This window comes from Ambystoma mexicanum, chromosome 13, assembly GCF_040938575.1.
Source record: "Ambystoma mexicanum isolate Mex_15411 chromosome 13, UKY_AmexF1_1, whole genome shotgun sequence".
In the NCBI taxonomy this organism is placed as follows: domain Eukaryota; kingdom Metazoa; phylum Chordata; class Amphibia; order Caudata; family Ambystomatidae; genus Ambystoma; species Ambystoma mexicanum.
In genome coordinates this window covers 790,272,948-790,298,464 of record NC_090938.1, presented here as the reverse complement: position 1 = coordinate 790,298,464, position 25,517 = coordinate 790,272,948, and the positions used below count along the sequence as shown (strand labels likewise).

Here is a 25,517-nt window from a genome sequence, read left to right as displayed (position 1 = left end):
CTGCATTAATGGCAGCATGCTCCGACACAGAAAACGGTGCTGTCGATGTAGGATCCATCCATGACCTGTCTCAATCCCCCTGTTTGTTTCATCCCGTACACCATGAGGATACCACACAGGGGCACCCACAAGACGACGACTGGCCATCCCCCACAAGCCCTGTGGCAAGGCAACATGAGGTGATCAGCCCCTCTGTGACACCACCGCAAATGGCCATGGCCCAGCAGAGGCAACAGTCCCTCGACCAGGTGATCGTGCAACAGCAGCAACTGGCCACGCTCCTCAAGGACCATGCTGATGAATGTGGGGGTACTAAGGCAGCCATAGAAACATCTACTGAGACACTTAGGGCAGAAATGGAGAGAAGTACAGAGACACTAAGGGCACAAATGGAGAGAAGCACCGAGAGCCTGAGAGTACAAATGGAGAGAAGCACCGAGAGCCTGAGGGGGGAACTGCATGCGACGTCCAAAGACGTATGTGCTGAACTTGCCGCTGTGCGCCGTGTGCTCACTGAGCTCTCACAAACCCTTAGGGACATGCATGGACGTGAGCAGGCAGAGACATCATCCGTTGCAAGTTCCGTCCAGGGCAGCCCCCAACGTAGATCTGGGAGGAACCTGCGCTCCACAGGCAGGGGTGCCCCTGATACCCGGAGAGGGGGCTTGCAATAGCGTCTGCCCACTGACAATGAGCATCTTTGGACACTGGTGTTCGGGGGGGAGGTAGGAGGGTGGAGGGGGTGTGTTGGGCTTACTTGGGTGGCGGGTCGATGGGGTGTGTAACATAATTTCACATATGCTATAAACATTTCACAATCATCCAATGAGATGTGTGGACATTGATCTTTGTGTACGAGGCCTTTATAGGCGTACAGTCCATATTGTGCATGTTCCAGACACACACAGTGCCACAAGTCCCGTGTCCATGTATCAGCCACCAGGCGTGAGTGCTAGAAGCATGAATCTATGATAATCTGACGAATTTCACGGCCCTCCTGTGCCTCGCGGACTCCTTGAGGTGCTGCCACATCCCCACCCTCATCATGACCATCTTCAGGTGCTTGCAGTTCTGCGTCAGGGGGCATGGGCACATTTCTACGTACGCACATGTTGTGTAGCATGACACATGCCATGACCATCTTTGCAACCTTCTCATGGCGGTACAGGAGTGCCCCGCCAGACCTGCTGAGGCAGCGGAAACGACCCTTCAGTAGGACGAATGCCTGTTCTATGACTACACGGGTACGTGAGTGGGCATGGTTGTAGTCCTCCTCATGCTGGTTCTGTGGGTTCCGGAGTGGTGTAAGGAGCCATCTCTTCAGTGGATACCCGGCATCACCTGTATGTGGACAATAAAGGATGTTTGTGGAATGACATTGCTACGTACGCATCCCCCCCCCTTCCTGCCAGGTCATTGCCGCATCACATACCCCACATTATCATGCATGAAATGAGACTCACCGAGAAGCCAGGATCTGTTCCCTGCGTGTCGCTCCATGTAGCGTGGTATTGTAGAGTTCCTCAAGACCATAGAATCATGGGTTGATCCAGGAAATCGGGCACAACAATGTGTAATGATCCTGTTGGAGTCACACACCATTTGTACATTAAGAGAATGATATTGTTTTCGGTTGCGGTACTGGGCCTCCATGGCATGTGGGACAACCAATTCCACATGGGTGCAGTCGATGGCACCAATGCAACCCGGTATGCCGGCAAGTGCATGGAATCCCACTTTTGTGTTTGTAATTTCCTGCTCCGAGCGTGGTAGAGAGATGTAGTCGTCTGCGTGCTTCAGGAGGGCATCGAGCACTTGCAATAGTGTCCGTGACAACAGTGGCTGTGAAATGCCATGCAACTGTCCGACTGTGTGCTGGTAGGTGCCTGTGGCCAGGAAGTGGAGTACAGACACCACCTTCAGTAGGGGTGGGATGGCGGTTGGGCTATCTATCATGCTGACAAGGTCAGCGTGTGTCATGTCCACAATGGCGGTTATGGTGTCCCGGTCCAAACGGTAGAGGGTGTGGATCTGCTCATCAGTGAGGTTGAACGGATGAGCTCGGAGGCGTGGGATTGCGGGCTGCCTGCGTGGTGGTAGTGGCTGTGCTGGTGGGCCTTGCTGGCCCTGCCTTGCCCTCCTCCTCCTCCTGCGTCTCCTCTGTGCGGCCGGTTGTTGTAGTAGTTGGTGTTCGTCTTCTTCTTGAAGTTGGAGTACTTGCAGTGCTATCAGGTCCCCCAGGGCCAACATCGCTAGTCCTGCCGGTAGCATTTTGGAGTGGGTGTGGTTGTGGGAGGGGGTTGGGTGTGCAATTTATGTGTTTTCAGGCTGTATAGCCTCCACCTGTGGTGATTCATTCCACCTGTGCAAGCTGCAATCCCCTTTGGGCGAGCACGTCCCGCACACAACGCTGCAATTTGACGCATGGCATCTTGCTATTACAATCATGTATTTAATCCCGGTGGCAGTGTAATATTGCTTCATATGTTCATTCTGCTATGGTCCCATTGTTTCACATACTATCTTTACAGTCGCGAACAAACTTGTGAAGGGTCAGTGGAATGTAGTACTCGATTAACGGTGGACCCTCATGCAGCACTGTACCGCGGTTCACCGACGGGCGGGGCGTCCCATTTGTGAGTGAAGCCAGTTGCCATTTTCACACACTGCCGCACTACATGGATGGATTTGTGATTTCAAGCGGTCACAGATGCCTTTTCGACGTGATGTTGCAAATGAGGAATTCGAAGGACAGCGCTTTCGGTTTTCAGCTAGCGGCGAGGAGACGCCCACAGGTCTGACTGCAGATATAAAGTTCTATTGTTTAATGTCCTTCGGACAGGGGCCATGGCGAGAATGCAATGATTGATATGAATAGTATGGGATGCGCAATAGCGTAGTGGACGATAAGGCCGGACGTTCCCAAATACATGTTACTTCACAACACTGGAATTCCGGGCTGGAGCACAGTGGATTTTGCAGACTGCATTACGCACAGACTCAATGGAAATTTCACATGTTATGTGAGTAAATAATCAGGCGTTTTCATACCGGGATGAGGGAATGATGTATGGATGCATGGACAGATGATTTAATAGAGAGTTTGCCATGTACATGGCTTTTTGGAATCTATCCACTTCCCCTGCGCTATGTGATGCAGAGCTGCCATAGTGGGACCATCGTCTATCTGCCCTTGTTGAACCCTCCCTGTCTCGACGCGCCTTCAAACACTTGTGTCTATGCACGTTACTAATCCCATCTAATGGATTCTGTTTTAACAGACGCATGCACACAAACACTCGTTTGTAATAGTGTTTTCACCTCGATTTATATAGTTATGATTCGCAAGTGATTTTTGGGTGGGAATAATCCTTTTGAGTGGGCTAGCATGCATATGGCTGTGGATTTAGTGTGATCATTGAAGTGAGTAATTCAAATGAAGTTCTGATGCCCATACTATTCTTTTTCATTTCATTTGGGTGACAGGTATCTCCTCCCCTTTTGCCGCTGCCATCTGTATGCCACTCCTGCAGATGGCTTTTACTCCCGACACCTGCTGCTTCGTGTTAATCAGTGGAGCACCATTATGATCTTATGGGACGATCGCCAATGGGCCACATGCCCTTACGCAGTACTAGTGGCTAGGAGCAACATATCGACCTTTCAGCTGGACTAGTGCCTACCTAATGGGACGGCCCTGCGGTTCTAGGCGCTTCCATGTTGCCTTTTTGAACGTGAATGTAGCCCCTGTGTACCATGAAGGAACAGGGCGTCACACAAGAAGAAGCTGGTCATTTATTGCGGATGCAGCCCACAATAATGAAATATATTTTGGAGTTCATGACCTAATAGCTGTATGGGCTTGGTGATTTTGTTGTGCATTAAATTTTGATTATGATATTGACCGTGTAGCGTTATTCTTTGCAAGTAATGTAGCATATTCCTATTTGTGGAGCGATGTATTGTGAGAAGATCTGCATTGGGTTCCGGCTTCTGAGTATAGTTGCGTGGTACTGTACTGGGCGCGTTTGCCTACGAAGCCCAGTGAGGTCAGGGATAGGGGCTGCCATTATGACTGTTTTAATGATGTCATGCTCAGGGGCGGGGGATTAGCTTTTGTGTAACAGATGCCGGTCAGCCAGGTGGATTGGTGGAATGATGTGATTATCAGAATATGGCTGGTCACAGGTGCCTGTGTTTGCGTGCGTTTCTTGGAGGGAGACTGAGGTCATGTCCATTGGAATAGCTTCTGTATTCGTGCCATCTGTGCCCTGCAGCTCCCATTGGCCCCTCTTGAGATGAGCCTGGCTGCTCAGTCACTCTGCCAACTTGTGTGGTACATGCTTATGCTGATGGTTGGTTTGTTTACTGGCAGGAGTACAGGGCTGGTGCAGTCTCACTCAGGATACTGCTTTGAATGTTGCCTTACACTGGTGTCAAGCGATGGGGGGCCTGTTTTTGTTTGTCTCATATTTCAGTTCATGTTGCTGTACTTGAACCTTCACATGCCTGTGCTGCATCAGTACGGCAATGGTGCCATGGCAAATATGGATGGCCACTCACAAGGCACTTGGAGCCCCTACATTCATTTGTTCGTTGGCATGCATGGGTGACTTGTACATTTCACTGGTTGCATTGTGTGACTTCATTGCACCTACGAGGAGTTGTGCAATGTGGCCAGGGAGTGGTGTACAGGCACTCAGTAGGGCCTTTTATGGTTGGTTCGCGATGCCGTACTTCTCACCATGGCGGAATGGTACTTTCCGCCATGCTTGATGGCGTTAGGTAAATGTCCGCTAGGGTCAGAATTCGCGTACCGTTGCGCCATGGTGGTAATTACGGTTTCGCATGGAGCGCATGCGCGTACTTGGTGCAGTTAGCTTTGGCGTTCACTACGGTGTCGCTAATGGCATCGTACTTTACGGTGACGGGTCATAATCGCACCGAGCGCTATTCGATGGCGGTATTGCATTTCCGCCATCGTTTTTCGATTTCCGCCAGGGTCGTAATGAGGCCCTTGTCTTTTGTCCTTTTACAGGGTCCGCCTTCGTGGAGGAAGAAGATGTCGTGTTGCGGTTCCCGGGAGCTGGAGTTCTGCGTGCCGGAGGTGAAGAAGATGTCGTGCCCAGAGCTGAAGTCCTGCGATCCGAAAGATGAAGAAAGGATGCCAGGCTCAGCGGTGATGGATGCAGGTGTAAGCTGACTCCAAGAGGTAAGCAGGGACAGGAGACTGGAATCCCAAGGTAAGTGCTAGGTAACCCAGGTGGCGGTGAGCGTTACGCTGCATGCAAATGCAGATTAACGCGAAGCGTGTGCCTTGGGGTTGGGCTGGGTTTTATAGCTGCGCTCTTAAGGCTATGCCCACTAGCTCAGTCCAGCTTGCCACACCCTCTGCCACTCCTTGAAGTTGCACGTGCAGCTGAAGATAGATAGAAAGCCACACCCAGACTGGTCGCACACAAGTGGAAAGTTCTTGAAAGCACTCCTGCCCATTGCACACAAGTGGAAAGTTCTTGAAAGCACTCCTGAGTCCAACTGGGCCCACAATGTATAAACGTCCCAAAGGGACGTGCGTGAACCATAGCGTCCCTTGCTCCCTCCACCTGATGGTGCCGCTCCTGTGAACCTGGGCAAGTGGCCATGACAGCACTCCCCCTCAAGGATGGTCCTCCTCCCGGTCCTGGTTTGGTGGGGTTGCTGCGATGGAACTGCCTAACCAATCGAGGGGCATGGACATATTCGCTGGGTTCCCAGGTTCGATCTTGTGGCCCATATCCTTTCCAGTCTATGATGTAGTACAAATTGGATCGGACTACCTTAGAGTCTAGGATAGTTTTGACTTCGTACTCCAGCTCCCCCTCAATTATCTCAGGATCTGGTGGAATGCCAATACGTGTGTGGTGGGGCTTCCCGTGCCTCGGGCCACCCTGTACTAGCATCAAAGCATACGCACACAATAAGACTCGCACACGCACGTCTGATCGTTCCAAGGTCCATGCGGCATCTGCGCCACGGACCGTCTTAATTCTTTACGCGCATGCGCGGCCATAACGAGGCTCGCGCATGCGCACATGCGTTGCGGACATAACAACGGTTCCATTGGTTTTAGAAGTGAAACGTGAAATACCGGATGAATCCGCATGTTGGATGGCAACTCCATTTCATGGCGGCAGGATTGATAATGTAGGGCTCCAAGTATCTAGGGCGAAAAGCTCTTGGTCCTTTCAGAGGAATGTTCTTTGATGCCAACCAGACTTTATCTCTGATTTGGTAACTGAGAGCTTCTCTGCGAAGTTGACCTGTAAACCTTTTCTGTCTTTCCCTGGCTCTGGTCAGATGCTCGGTTGCTTCTTTAAAAACCTGGGTAATGGTTTTGTGCATGTTTGCTATTGCTGGCATTTCTAATGTGTCGAGTGGATCAAAACCAGATGCCCGTGGGTGTCTCCCGTACACAGTATAAAACTGACTTTGCCCTGTACTCGTGTGAATGGAATTGTTGTATGCGTACTCTGCCAACCAGAGGATGTCCTTTCGGGAGTCGTCAGATTGTTGTAACATGCATCTTAAGTACTGCTCTAGGGTCTGGTTGGTTGGTTCGGTCTGACCATCGGTTTGGGGATGGTGACTTGTGGATAGCCAAAGGTCGATTTTGGCAATTTTACAACACCTTTTCCAGAATGCTGAAACGAATTGGGTTCCACGATCCGATATCAATACCGATGGGAACCCGTGCAGTCGCACAATCTGTTCTAGAAACATTGTCACGAGAGTAGAAGCAGTGGGGAGCCCTTTCAAAGGAATGAAGTGGGCCATTTTGGAGAACAAATCCACAATAACCAAGATGGTGTTGTAACCGTTGCAGGAAGGGAGATCTGTAATAAAATCCATGGACAGAGTCTGCCAAGGTGCTGGCGGTACCATCAATGGACGTAGTAAACGGGCAGGGTTTTGCTTTTGAGATTTGTGTTGAGCGCCAACACCACAGGTCACAATGAAATGGATAATGTCCTTCCCCCAAGTGGGCCAGCAATAGTGTTTCCTTACTTTAGCTTGAGTTTTTGCTAATCTTGGATGACCTTCCACCAAGGAATCATGATAATTGGCGATGATCTGGTTTTGTAATTTCTTATCTGAAATGTACAGTCGCCCTTGGAAGTAGGCTAGGTCCTTTTTAATGGTGCATCGGTCTCCTTTTCGAAGCCATTCCTGTTGGGCAGATTGATTCATCTGGCATCGCAAATTGGAATGTAGATCGTCCAGACAGGTTGCCGGGACAATCATATTGTGAATCCACTCTTCAGGAATGATAGCCACAGGGTCTGGTGTAGTGAAAGCTTCCTTTTCCTCGCTCATGCGGGAGAAGGCATCCGCTTTCCCATTACGAACTCCTGGTCTATAGGTAATGACAAAGTCGTATTCTGCAAAGAAGAGGGCCCAACGACGTTGGCGTGAAGATTGCGCTTTAGCTGACTTTAGGTATTGTAGGTTGCGGTGATCCGTGATGACAGTGACAGTATGTCTGGCTCCGAGAAGATAATGTCTCCATGCTTTAAACGCTGCCTTGATTAATAGAAGTTCTTTGTCAGTGATTGCATAGTTCAATTCGGGAGGAGAAATCTTACGGGACCAGAATGCCACGGGGTGCAATTGTCCGGTTTCCAAGTTCTGTTGTGACAATACAGCTCCCATTGCTATGTTAGAGGCATCAGTTTCAACCATATACGGCAAATCTGGTTGTGGGTGTCGTAGAACGGGTGCTGTGGTAAATGCTCTTTTTAGTTTCTGAAAGGCTTCCTCAGCCTCAGGAGACCAGCAGAATTGTTCGTTTTTTCGCAGCAGAGAGGTAATGGGATGGACGATCTGAGAGAAAACGGGTATGAACCGACGATAGAAGTTGGCGAATCCCAGCACACTTTGTACTCCTTTTGTTGATGTCGGTGAGGGCCATTGAAGGATAGCGTCCACTTTGCGTGTATCCATGTGAACACCTCGAGGTGTGAGAACAAAGCCAAAAAATTCGACCTCAGTTACACGGAAAAAACACTTCTCCAACTTGGCAAATAGTCAATGTTGCCGAAGCTTTTCTAAGACTGCCCGAACATGACCAATATGCTCTTCTTTGGAAGTTGAATAGATGAGAATGTCATCAATATAGACAAGTACGCAAACGTCCAGTAGCTCACGGAGCACGTCATTCATAAAGAACTGGAATGCCCCGGGGGCATTACATAACCCAAAGGGCATCACCTGGTATTTGTAGAGACCATCTTTAGTATGGAACGCTGTCTTCCACTCTTCTTCTTCTTTCACGCTTACAAGGTGGTAGACCCCTCGTAAATCCAGTTTGGTGTAGATCAGAGTGTTTTTGACCTGATCCAAGAGTTCTGGGATAAGTGGTAATGGGTATCTATTCTTCACTGTGATCTGGTTTAGTGCTCTATAATCAATGCAAGTTCTTAAGTCGCCCTCCTTTTTAGACACGAAAAAGGGCGCCGAGGAGGCAGGTGATTTAGATGGACGGATGAAGCCATTGGCTAGGTACTGGTCTAGGTAAGACTTTAGGTGTTGGTTTTCCTGCTCAGTTAGAGCATAAATCAGACAGCAGGGTATCTGGGCTCCGGGTATGGGATCAATTTGGCAGTCGTAGGACCTGTGCGGAGGAATGATGTTTGCTTGTTCCTTTTGAAAGACATCCTGGTATTCTAGGTATTCGAGTGGCAAGGAGCCAGTGAGACCCAGTACGGTTCCTTTCTTAGTCTTCATGTTCATGGGCCTCTGAGCATAGCAGGTGTCAAAACAGTCTTGGGGAAAGGTCAGAACTCGTTTCGGCCAGTCAATCTTAGGGTTATGGGTCTCCAACCAAGGCATTCCTAATATGATCTGGAACTGAGGAGCACCAATGAGATCGAAGGTAATGTCCTCTTGGTGGCCGTCCTGACACAAGAGCTTAACCTTTTCAGTATAATGTGGTACAGGGCCAGATGAAAGTTGAGATCCATCTACTGCTGTGACATTTTCCGATTTCAGCTTTTGCCGGAAAGGAAGGCCTATTTGGATAGCCAGATCTTGGTCGATGTAGTTTCCCACAGCTCCGCTGTCGATGTACGCTTCCAGAACATTTGCTGTTAACGGTTGCTTGTGGTTTACCAAGAGCACCAGAATTACTCGGTGTGAGGTCTGTACAGGTTCCTTTTTATCGCTAGACAAGTTGACCCCTATGCTTGCCGGGCATTGGAGTTTTCAGAGTCTTGTTCTTTTTCTTTGTCTTTGTCGGTTGCTCTAACTATTTTCCTGGGTGGTTTCACCGGGCATTCTCGAAGAAAATGGCCTGCTTTTCCACAATACAAGCAGAGTTGTTGTTGTCTCCTTTTGTCTCGTTCTGCTTTGGAGAGAGTGCTCCGTAGTCCCCCAAGTTGCATGTGTTCGGCCTGTTTGTGTGACTTGGGTGGATTATCACGAGGCCGCACATAGACCGATCGTCCTTCCGCCCTAGTTTGATCCATCTTTCGATCCTGCAGCATGTGATCGAGTTGTACAGTTAGGGTGATGTATTCAGCACAGCCCTCTGGGGGATTTACCAATTGAACTAAAACGTCCTTGAGTTCTCCACGCAATCCACGGTAAAAAAAGCGTAGTCCTCTTCCCTTCTGGCCAATTTGTCTGAGTTATAAGACGATTGAAGGATGCGATGTAGGTTAACAAATCCTGATTTTCCTGTCTGAGTGACAGTAATTCGTTGTCCAAGGCCTGTCCTTGAGTGTGTCATGCAAACAATTTCTCCATTTCATGCTGTAAACTCCCTAGCTCTCGAAGCAAAGGATCATCTTGATTTACCAAAGGTATAGACCAGTCTGCTGCACTACCTCCCAAATATGAGAGTATGAACGCCACTCTGGCTTGGTCGTTGGGAAAAGCCCCAGTTCTGCATAAAAAATGTAAGCAGCATTGGTTCATGAATATGGCATACCTGTTGGGGTCGCCTGTGAAACTTTCAGGCGGGGCCAGAGGAACAGCTCCTGGAAGAACCACCTGGATTGGTGGTGACTGTTGTGGTGTGGAAGTAGGTCCCGGCAAAGAAACCTGGCCACCGGGAAGCATGAACTTCAGCCCGTAATTCACCCAAAAGTTGGGCCAATAGGTCAGTCTCTGAGGTATCAATAACCCCCAGGAAGAGATTTGTAGAGGCTTCGCGTTCTGTTACGCTCACCTGGTCTCTGCGGGGACATTGGGGCACGGTTGCAGCCCTCCCAGGAAGTAGGACCCCCCAATCTGCTTCCTCTCGATGCTGCTGTGATGAATTGGAACCCTGTTCCTGCGTAAATATGAGAGGGCGTAAGTTTACTGGCCTGCGAGTGAATTCCCTCAGAAAACCTTCCTCCCATAGTGTTGTGAGCATGCATCGTCATAATTAAGGCTCACCTGTAGATTATGAAGGGCGAACTCTCCGCCCTGCTACTTCTGGACAGGGTGCATGAGGAACGAGGACCGAGTTCCTTCACTGGTCCTTTATACGTGGTGTACAGTCCAGCTGTGACGATTCCACGCCTTTCTGGTAAGTGTTTTTCTGTTTTCTGTTTGTCGTGAAGTATTGGTATTGTCTTGTTCTCAGCCTGTTGTCAGCCCTGTAACAATGTCTATCTTGGCTAAGTGTGCTTTTAAGGACAAGCGCGAAGAATTTTGCAAGCGCGATCTTACACTGCAGGTTCGTATGTCTAACCTTGTCTTTTGTCCTTTTACAGGGTCCGCCTTCGTGGAGGAAGAAGATGCCGTGCTGCGAAGTTCGCAACTGGAGTTCTGCGTGCCGGAGATGAAGAAGATGTCGTGCTGCGATGCCGGGAGCTGGAGTTCTGCGTGCCGGAGGTGAGGAAGATGCTGTGCCCAGAGCTGAAGTCCTGCGATCCGGAAGATGAAGAATAGCTGCCAGGCTCAGCGGTGATGGATGCAGGTGTAAGCTGACTCCAAGAGGTAAGCAGGGACAGGAGACTGGATTCCCAAGGTAAGTGCTGCTTTATCCCAGGCGGCGGTGAGCGTTACGCTGCATGCAAATGCAGATTAATGCGAAGTGTGTGCCTTGGGGTTGGGCTGGCTTTTATACCTGAGCTCTTAAGGCCACGCCCCTAGCTTAGTCCTGCTTGTCACACCCTGCCACTCCTTGAAGTTGCACGTGCAGCTGAAGATAGATAGAAGGCCACACCCGGACTGGTTGCACACAAGTGGAAAGTTCTTGAAAGCACTCCTGCCCATTGCACACAAGTGGAAAGTCTTGCTTATGTTTCTCCATGAGCCTGGCACCAAAGGTGCCAGGACTGAGTCCAACCAGGCCCCCAATGTATAAACGTCCCAAAGGGACGTGTGTGAACCATGGTGTCCCTTGCTCCCTCCACCTGATGGTGCCGCTCCTGTGATCCTGGGCAAGTAGCCATGACAGCTGTGACACATTGAGTCTAGCACAAGCAGCGGCACATGGAGTCTAGCTCAAGCCGCGGCACATGGAATCTAGCTCAAGCTGGGACACATGAAGTCTAGCTCAAGCTCCGGCACATTGTGTCTAGCTCAAGCTGGGACACATGAAGTCTAGGTCAAGCTGTGGCACATCAAGTCTAGCTCAAGCTGGGGAACATCAAGTTTAGCTCAAGCTGCGGTACATCAAGTCTAACTCAACCTGGGGCACATTGTGTCTAGCTCAAGCTGGGACACATGAAGTCTAGGTCAAGCTGGGGCACATGGAGTCTATCTCAAGCTGCCACACATCAGGTCTAGCTGAAGCTGGGGAACATCAAGTTTAGCTCAAGCTGCTGCACATCGAGTCTGACTCAACCTGGGGAACATCGTGTCTAGCTCAAGCTGGGACACATGAAGTCTAGGTCAAGCTGGGGCACATGAAGTCTAGGTCAAGCTGGGACACATGAAGTCAAGCTCAAGCTGGGGCACATGAAGTCTAGGTCAAGCTGGGACACATGAAGTCAAGCTCAAGCTGGGGCACATGAAGTCTAGGTCAAGCTGGGGCACATGAAGTCTAGGTCAAGCTGGGGCACATGAAGTCTAGCTCAAGCTGGGGCACATGAAGTCTAGCTCAAGCTGGGGCACATGAAGTCTAGCTCAAGCTGGGGCACATGAAGTCTAGGTCAAGCTGGGGCACATAAAGTCTAGCTCAAGCTGGGGCACATGAAGTCTAGGTCAAGCTGGGGCACATGAAGTCTAGCTCAAGCTGGGGCACATGAAGTCTAGCTCAAGCTGGGACACATGAAGTCTAGCTCAAGCTGGGGCACATGAAGTCTAGGTCAAGCTGGGGCACATGAAGTCTAGGTCAAGCTGGGGCACATGAAGTCTAGCTCAAGCTGGGGCACATGAAGTCTAGCTCAAGCTGGGACACATGAAGTCTAGCTCAAGCTGGGGCACATGAATTCTAGGTCAGGCTGGGGCACATGAAGTCTAGCTCAAGCTGGGGCACATGAAGTCTAGGTCAAGCTGGGGCACATGAAGTCTAGGTCAAGCTGGGACAAAGTCTAGTTCAAGCTGGGGCACATGAAGTCTAGGACAAGCTGGGGCACATGAAGTCTAGGTCAAGCTGGGGCACATGAAGTCTAGCTCAAGCTGGGGCACATGAAGTCTAGCTCAAGCTGGGGCACATGAAGTCTAGGTCAAGATGGGACACATGAAGTCTAGCTCAAGCTGGGGCACATGAAGTCTAGGTCAAGCTGGGGCACATGAAGTCTAGCTCAAGCTGGGGCACATGAAGTCTAGGTCAAGCTGGGGCACATGAAGTCTAAGTCAAGCTGGGGCACATGAAGTCTAGGTCAGGCTGGGGCACATGAAGTCTAGGTCAAGCTGGGGCACATGAAGTCTAGGTCAAGCTGGGGCACATGAAGTCTAGGTCAAGCTGGGGCACATGAAGTCTAGGTCAAGCTGGGGCACATGAAGTCTAGGTCAAGCTGGGACACATGAAGTCTAGCTCAAGCTGGGGCACATGAAGTCTAGCTCAAACTGCGGCACATCGTGTCTAGCTCAAGCTGCGGCACATCAAGGCTAGCTCAAGCTGGGGCACATGGAGTCTAGGTCAAAGGTAGAGGTAGTAGGTGGCGGGAACTCTTTGATGACGGCAGCCACTGCAGAATCGTGGTGGAGTTACATGGTGCATGTATTTCAAAAAGCTCTGCCAGGAACCACCAGGGTACTGGGCAGCCATAAGATTAGGCTACTGGCACCGAGGGGTGCAAGACCTCTAGGAGGCCTGAGGCGAATGGCGGAAAAGGGCAGAGGCATTCAGATGGCAGAAGTGTATGGAGGGGAATACAACAAAAGCTCACAAGACGGACCCCGAGGCTCAAAAAAGAATCTTGGAAAGAAATAATATGCGGTCACAAGACCAGGGACCGTCGCTGTCTTTCACTGAGAGTAAAGACGATGGGCGTGGGGACTAGGGGTGGGAGGTATGAGTAGAGAGGTGTTAGAAAGGGACAGGGGTAAAGGTCAGCTGCTCCCTGGGGGGAGTCTACTCTTTTCCCACCCAGAGGGAGTGCTCAGGCAGCTGCCCCTGAGAAAAGTATCCCGAGTGACCCGGGGAGGAGTAATAAGCCTTCTTTTTGGGGTACAGCCGAGGGGTTGGAGTGGGCTGTTCCTGCTAATGTCCCACCTATTTTTACCACTTTGCCTACATCGGAGCCACAGCCCATGGCTTAGAGTGTGATCCAGTCTTGGATTGGCGATTGTCCTTTGCTGGTTCCCTTATGCCAAGCTGACCATTTAATTTACAGTTTTGTTTTTATTGCACAGGAGTAGATGGTGGGCTGGGGTCAAGCAATATAGAAAGGGGAAGGGGCGGAGGGGTGAAAGAAGGGCCCGGTGGGTCTACCCCCCGCATTTCATGCTATAAGAAGTGCAGTAAAATGGGATTTCAACTTTTGAAATTTGACCAAACCACAGAGGTCCACCTTTAAATGTTCCAGTGTCCAGCTCAACACTGCAGTACAGAAATATCAAAAACATTGACTAAACATGCAAAAAATAGAATCCAAATATTGGAATACATAGAATTAAAAAGTTAAAGGCTTGGGCTCATTTAATCTGCCCAGTTCTTTCTCTGCTGCAACACAAACTTCGTACAATATGAAAAGAAGCCACAGATAATGACGACTGTTAAGGATAGAAAAACTATCTCAGGAAAACAAAAGGCATGTAAGTTTTAATGCGGAGGTTGACTTACCATTCCCCCATCCTCTGTCTGAAATGGAAGAGAGATCACGAGATGCATTAGTAGAGTGCAAAAGCTTGGCAAGAATCGACATCGTCATTTAGTCCGCACGGTACAAGTTCCTGAGTTGCTTCCTCAAACATCCATCATCCCTGTGCATGTTGATAAAAAAGAAACCCCCTCCACCTCGTCGCTGCTGTTTCACGCTTTGCAGTGTTTTTTTGCAGCATTTTATTGGGGGAGGATTTCCAGGGTACTGGTGGGATGGAGGAGGTGGGGAGTGGGGGTTAGAGGAGAGGGATAAGGGCGGCTTTCCTCCAATAAAAAAAATGCCAGAGCAATGCAGCAAAACAGTAAATGCAACAAGGTGTCTCAGATCCGCTAAAAACACACAGTTGTGAAAATAACATTCTTCTCCTAGATTCAACAAATGGTTTTTTCTTTTTAAAAAAGTGTAATCCCAGCATATATTATTAATATAATCCTAAGTGACCCATTTTTGGTTGTTTAGATCCTGCCGCGCGGAGCTCTCATCGATGGCAGGTTTGCCATTGGTCTACCCTCATTCACATTTGGCCTTAGCACTTGTACAGTCCTCCAACTTGACTTTCAACTCAATTATATATATATTTAGAATATGATCTTTTGGCAGGTATTAGCTGCTAATATACATGTACATTAAAAGCTGAGTTTCTTGCGGTGTCTCCAGTCGGATACCCCGCTTCATAGTTATTGCCGCTCTTACTTGGCGGTGTCTGCCTGTCCGGATACGCCTTTTCATCAACACTTGTGGCTATACCCCTTTGGTGTCTTGCCAGTACACCACATGCTGAAGCTGCGATGCCAGCTATTATAGTATAAATTGTTTCATAGGACCTGGTCTGCACTTCTATTGATGTATTAGGAGCTTTGCTCCCCCAAAATAGCTTCACAACAGCGTTCTTGCACCCCCTAAAGACTCCTTTGGGACCACAAAAAGAACGTTAGCGTAACCATGTCAGAGCTTGGTGACTATGATCATTTCTGACCAGCCCGACTCTCTCTGCTAGAGCTAAATGGAGCTTTATCTATTTTTATTTTAATCTTTGCATTAAAATCCTCCATCTCTTAATTTTATGGCAAGACACAGAGTCGAGTATTACACTTCATTTTCTTTCCCAAATTGTTCAGTAGCAAAACTAATGTACAACAGAAAACACCATGTCCAACCCACTACGTGGTCTCCCTTGTAGTTTCACTTAAATTAAATTTGAAACACAGTAACAACCTAAGTAGACTACATCCTAGTCCAACCCACAGCCTCCAGGTTCTATGACCACACTTCCTTTCTTTAGCTGCCATTCTTTGCTGCTCTTTCGGAAGCTAAGTGTATTTTTTTCATTTTTTTAAAATAAATGTTATAGTTTAATTTTAAACTTTTCATTTGTCTCAGGTTTTGCAGAGTTTTCCTTTCAGTTAGTGGCATGTTTGTCCAGATTTAGTATTTCTTGCAGAAATTGGCATATTGTGAGAATGAGTTTGTTAGATCTGCCATTAAGCATCTCCATCCATCTTTCTTCTGTCTCCATCGTCTGTTCTCTAATCTTGTAGTAAGAACCAAGTCTGGATCTTTGTTACGAAAGATCATTGCATTCCATTAGTAGGTGGAAGAGTGTTTCTGATTTCTGTGTGTCTGAGCAGAAACGGCAAAAATGTTCTGTTGGAGGGATTTGTCTCATTTTTGCTAAGTAGAAGCGTGTTGGTATTGTATTCATCCGGATTTTCAGATATATTGCTCGCATTTTGGTGTCAGGGAAGATGGTCAGGTAGGCTGGGAGTTCGTTGATTGATCTGATGTCTGTTTTACATTGTATATTCAGACTGTATTTTGTTTTCTCTTCGGTGGTTTTTATCCAATCATTTCTCATCAATTTTATTTTGCGTGTTGAGGGCGCAGCGTAAGCATTTCATGGCAGATTTCTTCCGTGTCATAAGTCGTTCGAGATTTTCTTTCCATGTGTCAAGAATTGCGTTGTTCATTGTTCCGTGGTGAGATCTTAGGATTTGGATTGTCAGTGTTTTCTCGTCCGTGAGCAGCTTACGGTATAGATCGAGATGTTTCCACAGGACAATTGAGCTGATGGATTGTACTGCTACTTCGTGTCTGATTCTGGGCATGGGAAAGGAAGGTGGCAGTTGCAGGATCTTGCACCAGAAGGAGGCTTCTAGTTTTGTCCAGTCGTAATCCGTGGCATTCATCATTGCTTCTGTTCCATAGACTATTGTTGGAATCACTTTTTGTTTGTAATATGTTGTTATGGGTTTGAATGAGTATTTGGCGTACTATCGCTGGATCATGCATCCTTGTCTTGCCAGAGATTGGATCTTTTGTTCCAGTTTCGCTGTCCATTTGGATTGATTTATGTGAATTCCCAGGTATTTGAACGTAGTTACTTCTTCTAGTTAGTTACCATTTAGATAGATTTTTAGTTGTTTTTCGGTTTTGTTGGATGTTCTGCTCAATTGCGTGATTTTCGTCTTCTTTGTATTGATTGTAAATTCATTGAGGTTCATGTATTGGTTTAGTTGTGAGAGACTGTTTTGGAGGCCTGAGGGTGTCTTATCCAGTAGGATGATGTTGTTCGCATATGTCATGATTTTTACTGGTATTGAGTTGACCTTTGGGGGGTTGAGGGCATGGGGTTGGAGATGAATCTCGATGTCTGCGGTGAAGAGGTTGTATAGTGTAGCTGCTAGAGGACATCCTTGTTTTAGTCTGTTTTCAGCTGATATTTTCGGTGTTGTATGACCTTCTCTTGTGAGTCGTATTGTTATTGAGGTGTTTGAGTAGAGTTTTCTGATTGGCCCCAAGATGTCATTTGGACATTTCCATTTTTCAAGTTTATTCCATAGTTTTTGTCGAGATATTCCATCGAAGGCCATGTGAAGGTCTATGAAGGCTGCGTAGATTCTTGTTTTGTTGTGAATTGCTTTGTGTTTTATCAGATTTAGTCGAAGTAGATTGATGTTTGTACCCACGTTTGGGGTGAAGCCAGTTTGTCTTGTTGAGAATCGTTGTGTGTCAAATGCCCATTGATTGAGTTTTTTAAACAGGATGGATGCAAACAGCTTCCCCAAGGGGTCAAGTAGTGCAATTGGGCGGAAGTTTGTCGGATCATCTCTAGGTCCTTGTTTATGAAAGGGCACAATGGTTGCAGTTTTCCATGACAAAGGTATCCGGTTGAGCTTGTTTATGAGTGTCATGATATTACTCATAAGGTTGGCCCATGAGTGTGGATCTTTCTTAAGCATCGTGTTTGAGGTCCTGTCAGGGCCTGGAGCACGGGATATCTTGAGTTTTTGTATCATGTCTAAAATGTCTTGATGGTCGCAGATTACTGTCCACTTTGTCTTCTGTGTCTGTGATTCTTGTTCGGTTTCTGAGGGTCGGGCTTTGTATATGTTTGTGTAGTGTTGGATCCATCATTGTTCTGTCACATTTCCTGTCAGTTTTTGTTGATGGGCTGAGTTGTTGTTCAACAGGTTCCATAGGTCTCTGAGGTTGTGCGTTTTATAGGTTTCTAGGATTGCCTCTGCTTCTGCTTGTAGTAATGTCATGCGATGCGTTTTAGTCCAGTTGTTGTATTTTTGTTTGGCTGCTTTTATTTCGGTGAGCGAGTCTTTGTCTTTCCTATTCTTTAGTTGTCGCACAGTGTTTCTCAGCATTCTTTTCCTTTCAGTCAGCTCTTTGTTGTGAGAGTGTAGGTGGATCTTCATGGTTTGTTGGTTGATTTGCTTGTAGTAGGGTTGGAGTAACCACTGATAGTTTAATTTCTGATCATCAGGGAGAGTGGTTTGCACGAATTGGGTTGTGAGTGAAATTGTTGCTTGTTTAGTTTTATGTAGTTTTCTGCCAGCTGTGTAGACCTCTAGCGAAATAGGTCGATTGGACTGAGGTTCTCGTAGAATATTTTGTCCGTGTATGACGAGCTGGTTGTGGTCGCTCTTTGATGTTGTGATTATACTGGCTGTTTCTACTGTGGCTCTCAGTTCTTTTGAGAGGTAAATGTAGTCTATTATGGCGCACGATTTGCCTCGGGACCAGGTGGGTAGGAGCTTGTTTGTCCCGTCCGTGGGGTAGTCGATGAGTGAGAGATTACGGATGTTGATTTCTTTTGTCCATCTTTTAGCTCGGATTGTAAGTTTTCCATTTGGGATGGGTTGCCCGTCTTTGTGCAATAAGTGGAAGTTTAGATTGCCACATAGTATGAATTCGATTCTTGGATGCTTGGTGATGAGGTTGTCCATTGTTAGGAAGACACCATCTAGGAAGGCTTCATTGTTGATTGCAGCAGGGTTCCAATAGAGGTTCATGATCGAGATTTTGCTTTCGTGTTGGAGGATTGAGGAGTCAGGGTTTGGACCTCCTTTTATTTTTATGACGGTATTTTGTATCCACGGGTTGATATTTGTGGTTTGAAGTATGGACCATGCCGGGTCGATCTTGATTAGCGTTAACAGACCTGATGATGGTCTTCCCTTTGGTCTTGTTGGTGCTAGGTTGAGGAAAGCTAGGAAGCCGTCGCAGCATGGAGTATCGGAGAGCCAGGTTTCTTGGAAACAAATGATCTGGTACGAATCAAATTCAGGTGATGGGTCGTTGAACAGGTGGGAGCTTCCCTGTGTGTTCCACGAGCACAGGTCCAGGTGTTGGTTGGGTCGGTTAATGGTTATGAGATGTTGCTCAACCTTGTTTCATTTGGGTAGTTTAGACTGTCTTCCGAAGCATACTGTCGTCTGATTGGGTGACCGTTGTTATATCTCACCCTTGTTTCATCTTGATAGTTTAGACTGTCTTCCGAAGCGTACTGTTTTCTGAACTGGCGATCGTTGTTGTTATAGATGGCGTCAATGTGTTCGGCTTCAGAATTATGGTTGAGAGGCTTCTTGGAATGACTGACGGACGCGGGTGTGAGATTGTTGTTTGCGCCATTATGTTGCTCCTTTTGTTGCTTCTTAGGGTGTTCTTGTCTTTGGGTTGGTGTAGAGGCGTTAGTTGGGTTTTCCTTTGTGATGGTTTCTTCCTTTTTGGGTTTCGTGCCGGGCCTGCAGCTGAATCCGAGTTTGTGTAATGTGTCTCTCGCTGTTATAATTTGGGCCATGGTTGTTTTATTGTATACTTTTAGTGATATTTTATCGTTAGATTTTTCTTTGCTTGATTGGCTAGTGAGGTTGAAGAGATTTCATCATATGTTGCCTGGTTGTTTGTGTCATCTATTGAGTTGTTACTCATAAGCAAGGTCTGTCAATTACCAAGCACTATTAACTCAACATAAATTCCAAATCAAGCACAATATGTACATATATGTGCTTGGTAATTGACAGACCTTGCTTATGAGTAATAATTGAAATAATAAAAAGTCACTTCTGTATAATGCTTAAACAGAAGTACGAAATGGTGATTTTTGTAAAATGTATCCCTATGAAAACTTAGGTGGACACAGAAAACTAGATAGCTTGTGCCATATTTCTGGTATTGAGAAGTTTATTATAAATTAAATTTATATATATGTTTAGTGAACCTGTCAGGACACTTTTTTGTTTTGTGATCTATTGAGTTGGTCATTAATCTATCTGAGATTTCTTTGCACGAGATCATGTAGCTGACGGAGAGATTTGGTCGATATTCATCAATGATTATTAGATTTGAATCGTTAATTTGTATTTTACCTTTCGTTGTTTCTTGTGTTGGTAGGTCCTCGTGCGTTGTTAGGTCAAGTAGATCGTCTATTTCCAGGGTTTGTTCCTTGTGTATTATCGCAGTTGCGGCCGTCGGTTTTTTACTTCTGTTTCTTGTGACTTGCTCCGATTGTGTGGGTTGGTTCAGTGTGGACTTCTTTGCTTGATTTTTAGGTGTGTTTTGGTGTTGACAGGTTTCGTAGGAATGCTCATGAGCCTGTTTGTTTGCTTGGTTTTTTTGTGGATTCTTTGTGGGTTTTCTTTGCTGGGCCAAAGATCTCGAAGATATCATTAGCGGTCGCGTTTTCTAAATCTTCTGTTGGCTTTGTTTTTTCTTTGCGGGCGTTCGGTGAGTTTGTATTTTGGGTCATTGAGGAGGCAGATGCTGTGGGTGGTGTAGGTCTTTGTTGATCAAGGTTAAATTTTTCTGGTACCATGCAGAGGGGTGGGTTTTCTTTTGACATGTTCTGTGGTGTAGTCGTTTTTTGTTGTTGGCTTTTGAGCCATGCCATGAGTTCTTTGGTAAATTGGGTTTTTTCTTACTCTGTTGCCAGATGCGGGACTGTTCAGCTTCGGAATCTAGGTGTTTTTCTATCGTGTTTATGAAGTCCTCTGTGTGTACTTGTTTGGTATGTATCATTGCCGTTAGTGTTGCTTGGTCTCGTATGTTGTCCTTTGTTGCTTCGTGTAGTTTGAGGAAGGGTATCATTGATTGAGAGACCACTGCTAGCAGCATGTTTTGCAATTCTAGCATTGTTGTTGGTAATCTCTGGTTTTGGTTGTTGTCATTCAGGGGACTATGCTTTCCGGTGTCGCCGAGTTTCGGCGTTGGGTAGTTTGTATTGTTTCCCTGTGCTGGTGTGTGGAAGGATTTTTCAACGTTGTATTCGAATTATGTTCTTTTTTGTTCCTTTTTTATTTTAAGGTGCGGTGGGTGTCGTGGCTCTCGGTGTGGTCTTTGTTCATTGCGATTCTCGCAGTTCTGTGGGTTGGTGTTTTTAGGCAGAGGCGTAGAGGTGCAGGTTGGTGTTGTCAGGTGTGTTGGTCCGCCGAAGATTTCTTTCCTTCTTTCTGCACTGTTCATGATGGATTCTATTTCGGTAATGTCTAAGGATAAGCGAGCTGCCTTGCCTGTTGCTGGGTTCATGGGCAAACTCGAGTGTTCTTTCAGTAGTTTTTGCGCTGTATGGGCTTGTAGCCATTGTAGTTTTGCTTGTTTCGCTTTCTCTTTTTTAGTCATCCCAGCTGTTAGTGCTCCTGGGGTTTGTGTTAGACTTGATTGTTTCAGTGGTTCCTCGTTTTTGAAGGTCGCGATTTGATGCTGGGTGTTTGCTGTTGTTTCTGCAATTGGAGAGTCTGTTGTCGCATTTTTTAGTTTGGCTCCAGAGGGTTCAATTGCGGCTGGCGTTGGTGTGTTTGCCTGGATTTTGGTGAGGTTTGGTTCTATAGGTATCTCGCTTTGTTGTTTAGTTGTTTCTTTCGTCTCGTGTTGGGTTTCAATTTGTTTTTTTCTTGATAGTTCTGGTTTTTCTCAGTGTGAGCTTTAGTGGTTAATTGATGAGTTTGGTCATTCTTTTCTGTTGTTGATGGATTTTCAGTTCGGTCCCCACTGGTTGTGGTTTGTAGTTCTTGAGAGCTTGGCTTTTCTGGTCAAAGGGAATGCATTTCTTTGGGTCGTTCGATCTGGATGTTTGGTTTGATCCAGTTCCGGTTGTGCTGGAGCTTCGCGTGAGCTTTGTGAAGTAGTCTGTACCAGTTCTGCAGGTTGATTGTCTGGTTCGTGCTCAGAGATGTGTATTTCCAAATTGTTTTGGAGAGATCGATTTTCAGTGACGTGTTTGTCTTTTTCTTTTGAAATGCTTGTTCCATCGTTGATTGTGAGGCATCTATATAGAGCTTTCCTCTTAGTCTTGTGTTTGGCCCCGTTTTCTGTTTTATTTGCATTGAAGCAGATGGATGGGCTCCTGCCGTCTCTTAGGCTTTCGCCGATTCTTGTGGTGTGGTTGCTCCGATTGGTCTTTGGAGTAGGGTATGTCTCTTGGTGCAGCACTAGGCTGAGCAGGATCAAAGGGGAGCAAGCCCCTGCAGTCTCCTGTGGAGTGTTTGATTCTCGCTGTTACACTGAGCTTCTCCTGGATGCTCCGAGTGGTCTTGCCGAGGGATTTCTCTCTTGGTGCAGCACTAAGGTGTCTGTGCTGAACAGAATCAGAGGGGGGCGAGCCCCTGCAGTCTCCTGTGTTGTGTTAGCCTCTCAAGAGCACTAGGTGCAGCACCTGAAGGATGGTGATGGGCAGGATCAAAGGGGAGAGGGCCCCTGCAGTCTCCTGTGTAGTGGTTGCTTCAGGCGTTCTTGCGGTGTTCTTGTGGTGGGAGTATTTCTCTTGGTGCGGCACTAGGTGCGGGGCAGGATCAAAGGGGAGGGATCCCCTGCAGTCTCCTGTCTTATGGGAGCTTCAAAACGTTCTTGTGGCGGAAGTGGTTTTTTTGGTGCAGCACCCTGAAGATAGTGGTAAGCAGGATCAAAGGGGAGAGAGCCCCAGCAGTCTCCTGTCTTATGTGTGCTTCAAATTTTCTTGTAGAGAAGGTGGCTTTCTTGGTGCAGCACCCAGCGGATAGTGGAAAGCAGGATCAAAGGGGAGGGGGCCCCAGCAGTCTCCTGTCTTGTGTGAGCTTCGAATTTTCTTGTGGCAAAAGTGGTTTTCTTGGTGCAGCACCGGAGGATAATGATAAGCAGGATCAAAGGGGAGAGAGCCCCAGCAATTTCCTGTTTTATATGAGGTTCGAATTATCTTGTGTCGAGAGTAGTTTTCTTGGTGCAGTACCCAGCGGATAGTGGTAAGCAGGATCAGAGGGGAGAAGGCCCCTGTATTCTCCTGTGCCGTGGCTGCTTCAAGTGTTCCTGCAGAGGAAGTATTTTTCTTTGTGCGGCACTAGGTGCTTAGTGCTCTATAGGATGAAAAGGGGGAAAGGCCCCTGCAGTCTCTTGTTCTGTTATCTTTGGAGTTCTTAGTTCAACTCTCTGATTGCAACACTAGAGAGTTGATGCTGGGCACTCTTTGTTGTAGCACTGTTTGGGTAAGCACGGAACAAGGTTTGAGAGTAAATTCTCTGTAGAAGCGGTTGTTGACAGGTTGCTACTTGACAGTCTCTGTTGCAGCACTGATGGAGTAATGATGTGGTGAATCTAAGATAGGTGTGTCGGGGCTTCTTATGGGCAGTTTACGTTCTTGTTATAGCACTGATGCGATAGTGCTTGCAGTCTCTAGGTGGTTTTAGACGTGCTTTGAGGATTGCAGCAGGGGCTTGCTGTTTGTTCGTTGAGCCGTGTTCACAATGCACTCCAGGGGGCGGAGATATGCCATGCATGTTTGTTGATGTGCCGGCAAGTGTAGGCGAAAGAATCGGGTTCTGGAGGCAGACAGCAGGGAGCGCGTTCGCTGCCGTAAGCGGAGGGAAAGCAGGTGTTTTCTTGTAGCGGGGAGAGGGGTCCGTGAGAAACTCACGAAAGGATTGGGTTCTGAAGGCAGGCAGCAGGGAGCGCGTTTGCTGCGGTTAGCAGTGGGAGGTGGGTGTTTTTGTAGCGGGGAGAAGGGTCCGTGAGAGACTCGCAGGTAGGGATTAAGGAGCGTTGGAGCTGCGCAAGAGGGTGGGTACAGGATGTAGTGAGGGGGTGTTGATGTTGTTGCCGAGGATCTGCCGGGGAGGACAGCGGGCCAGAGGGGAGGGGAGGCTCGTTGTTGCTCACCGCGGTGTCCGTGAGTGAGGGACAGAGACGCGCAGGAGGGGAGACAGTAACACGGCGGGTGAAGCTGAGCGTGCAGAGAAAGGAGTTGGATTCTGAGGGTGAAAGGTAGGCTGGTGGGCCTATGGGGGGTTGGGACAGTGGACGGACAGGGAGAGGGTGATGGCGTTGTCACTCACCACTGGGATAGAGGTTTGATGGTGTATTGTACAAGTCCAGCCGACGAAGATTTTCCTTTAGCGAGAATCCTTTTGTTGGTCCTTGGAAGTGGAATGGCGCCACAGAGCCTGCAGAGCATAAAGACCAAAAGACTCTGCAGCAGACTCCGCGGCTTCCTGGGTATTTTAAAGTTGAAAAATAGTAGCAGTAGAAAGAGGACAAAGAGGTCTTCAGTGCCTCTTGCAAACTGGAGCAAAAGCTGTAGAGTCTTGCACTGACACTGAGCAAAAGACTCTGCAACAGACTCCGCGGCCGCTCCACGGCTTCCTGGGTATTTTACAGTTGAAAAATAGTAGCAGTAGAAAGAGGACAAAGAGGTCTTCAGTGCCTCTTGCAAACTGGAGAAAAAGCTGTAGAGTCTTGCACTGACACTGACCAAAAGACTGCAGCAGACTCTGTGTATTTGATTTCTGCTCTGTGTTTTTCAGGTTTTTAATGAGTTTCTTATATTTTGGGATTAACTGTTTGCTTTGCTTCTTGGACTCGCTCCTCAAGGCGTATGGGGTGCTCCAGATTCAAATTTTCTCAGCAAGCACTGAGTGATCCCATGCTCATGGGCCTTTCGGCTTTTCTGGGCACCATAACACTCCCTGTGTCAATGGCCTACATTGGACTGGATGGGCAGGAGAGCTTAATATCTGCTCCTCCACCAGTCCGCTCCTCTCAGAGAACATTTACTTAGGGAAACAAAGTGGTGATCGTACAGAGGAGCATTTGCTCTTCCACCCAATCTCTCCACCTGGGCACATGCATGAAGCATCCCTCACTCTGATCTCTCCACTGCCAGTGCTAGGGTGTAACATGAATGGCATTGCAGGTGCTTGGGGCTGTGCATGAGACAGGGACCTCTTTAAGAGCAGCGTGCAAGATGCAGCATGCTCTGTGCATGCTCACTTCCTGCTTCATGTACCTTTCTTTTACTTTATATTTCCACTGCGTTTATGCCTCATGTTCTCTCATAGCACCACGTTTCCCACTACAAAAAGTGTCTCACTGTTAAGTGGGCCATTTTGGAAGCCTTAACTTTCTATTTGCTTATTTCTTCTTATTTCTGAGGGCCAAATATATGACAAACGTTACTTACCCAGAAGTCTTCTTTCTGATGGTTGTACCTGTTTATAATCACATGCTATGCATATTTCAATATCTAGTGTTTGATCAAAAGTAGTAAAATGTTTTAATTCCAAAGTTAAAGTAGACCTCAACTTTGGCATTACTATCTTACTATCCACACCCTAAGCGTACAGGATCATATACTTTCCTTTGGTGCCTACATCCTTAAATTGTTTGATTTCATTAGGTGTTGCTGATTGGCCTAGGCTTAATGCTGTAGGTTTACCAACAATGTACTCTTCTGTTTTCTATACATCACTACTATGGAGGGTGGGTGCATGTAATTCTGAACAGATACGAGAAAGATTGTTACTGAGCAAATAATGTTTGTCTTCTGGCGTTTGTTAATCTGCTTAGATTCAGGTTAAATGTATAGACTAGCGAGCAGTATTATTGTTTGGACGGGGAAATGCCAGTCGGATGACAGAAAACACATTTTGCAGTATTGCTTGACCCACATGTGAATGTGTTATTGTGTGTGTCTGTGCAGTAGTGTTTCGAGAAAGTAGGCACTGAGCGCCAAGTGGACACCTT

At 47.3% G+C, this 25,517-nt stretch overlaps 1 protein-coding gene across 1 annotated transcript in view; it reads right to left on the bottom strand.

Moving 5' to 3' along the window:
* The window catches only part of LOC138521977 (decapping and exoribonuclease protein-like), a 263,723-nt gene that overhangs the window by 51,657 nt on the left and 186,549 nt on the right, over nucleotides 1-25,517 (bottom strand). The window contains exon 6 of the mRNA XM_069635170.1: nucleotides 14,204-14,221. Within this exon, the coding sequence (XP_069491271.1) occupies nucleotides 14,204-14,221 (18 nt within the window). The remainder of the gene's footprint in view (nucleotides 1-14,203; nucleotides 14,222-25,517) is intronic.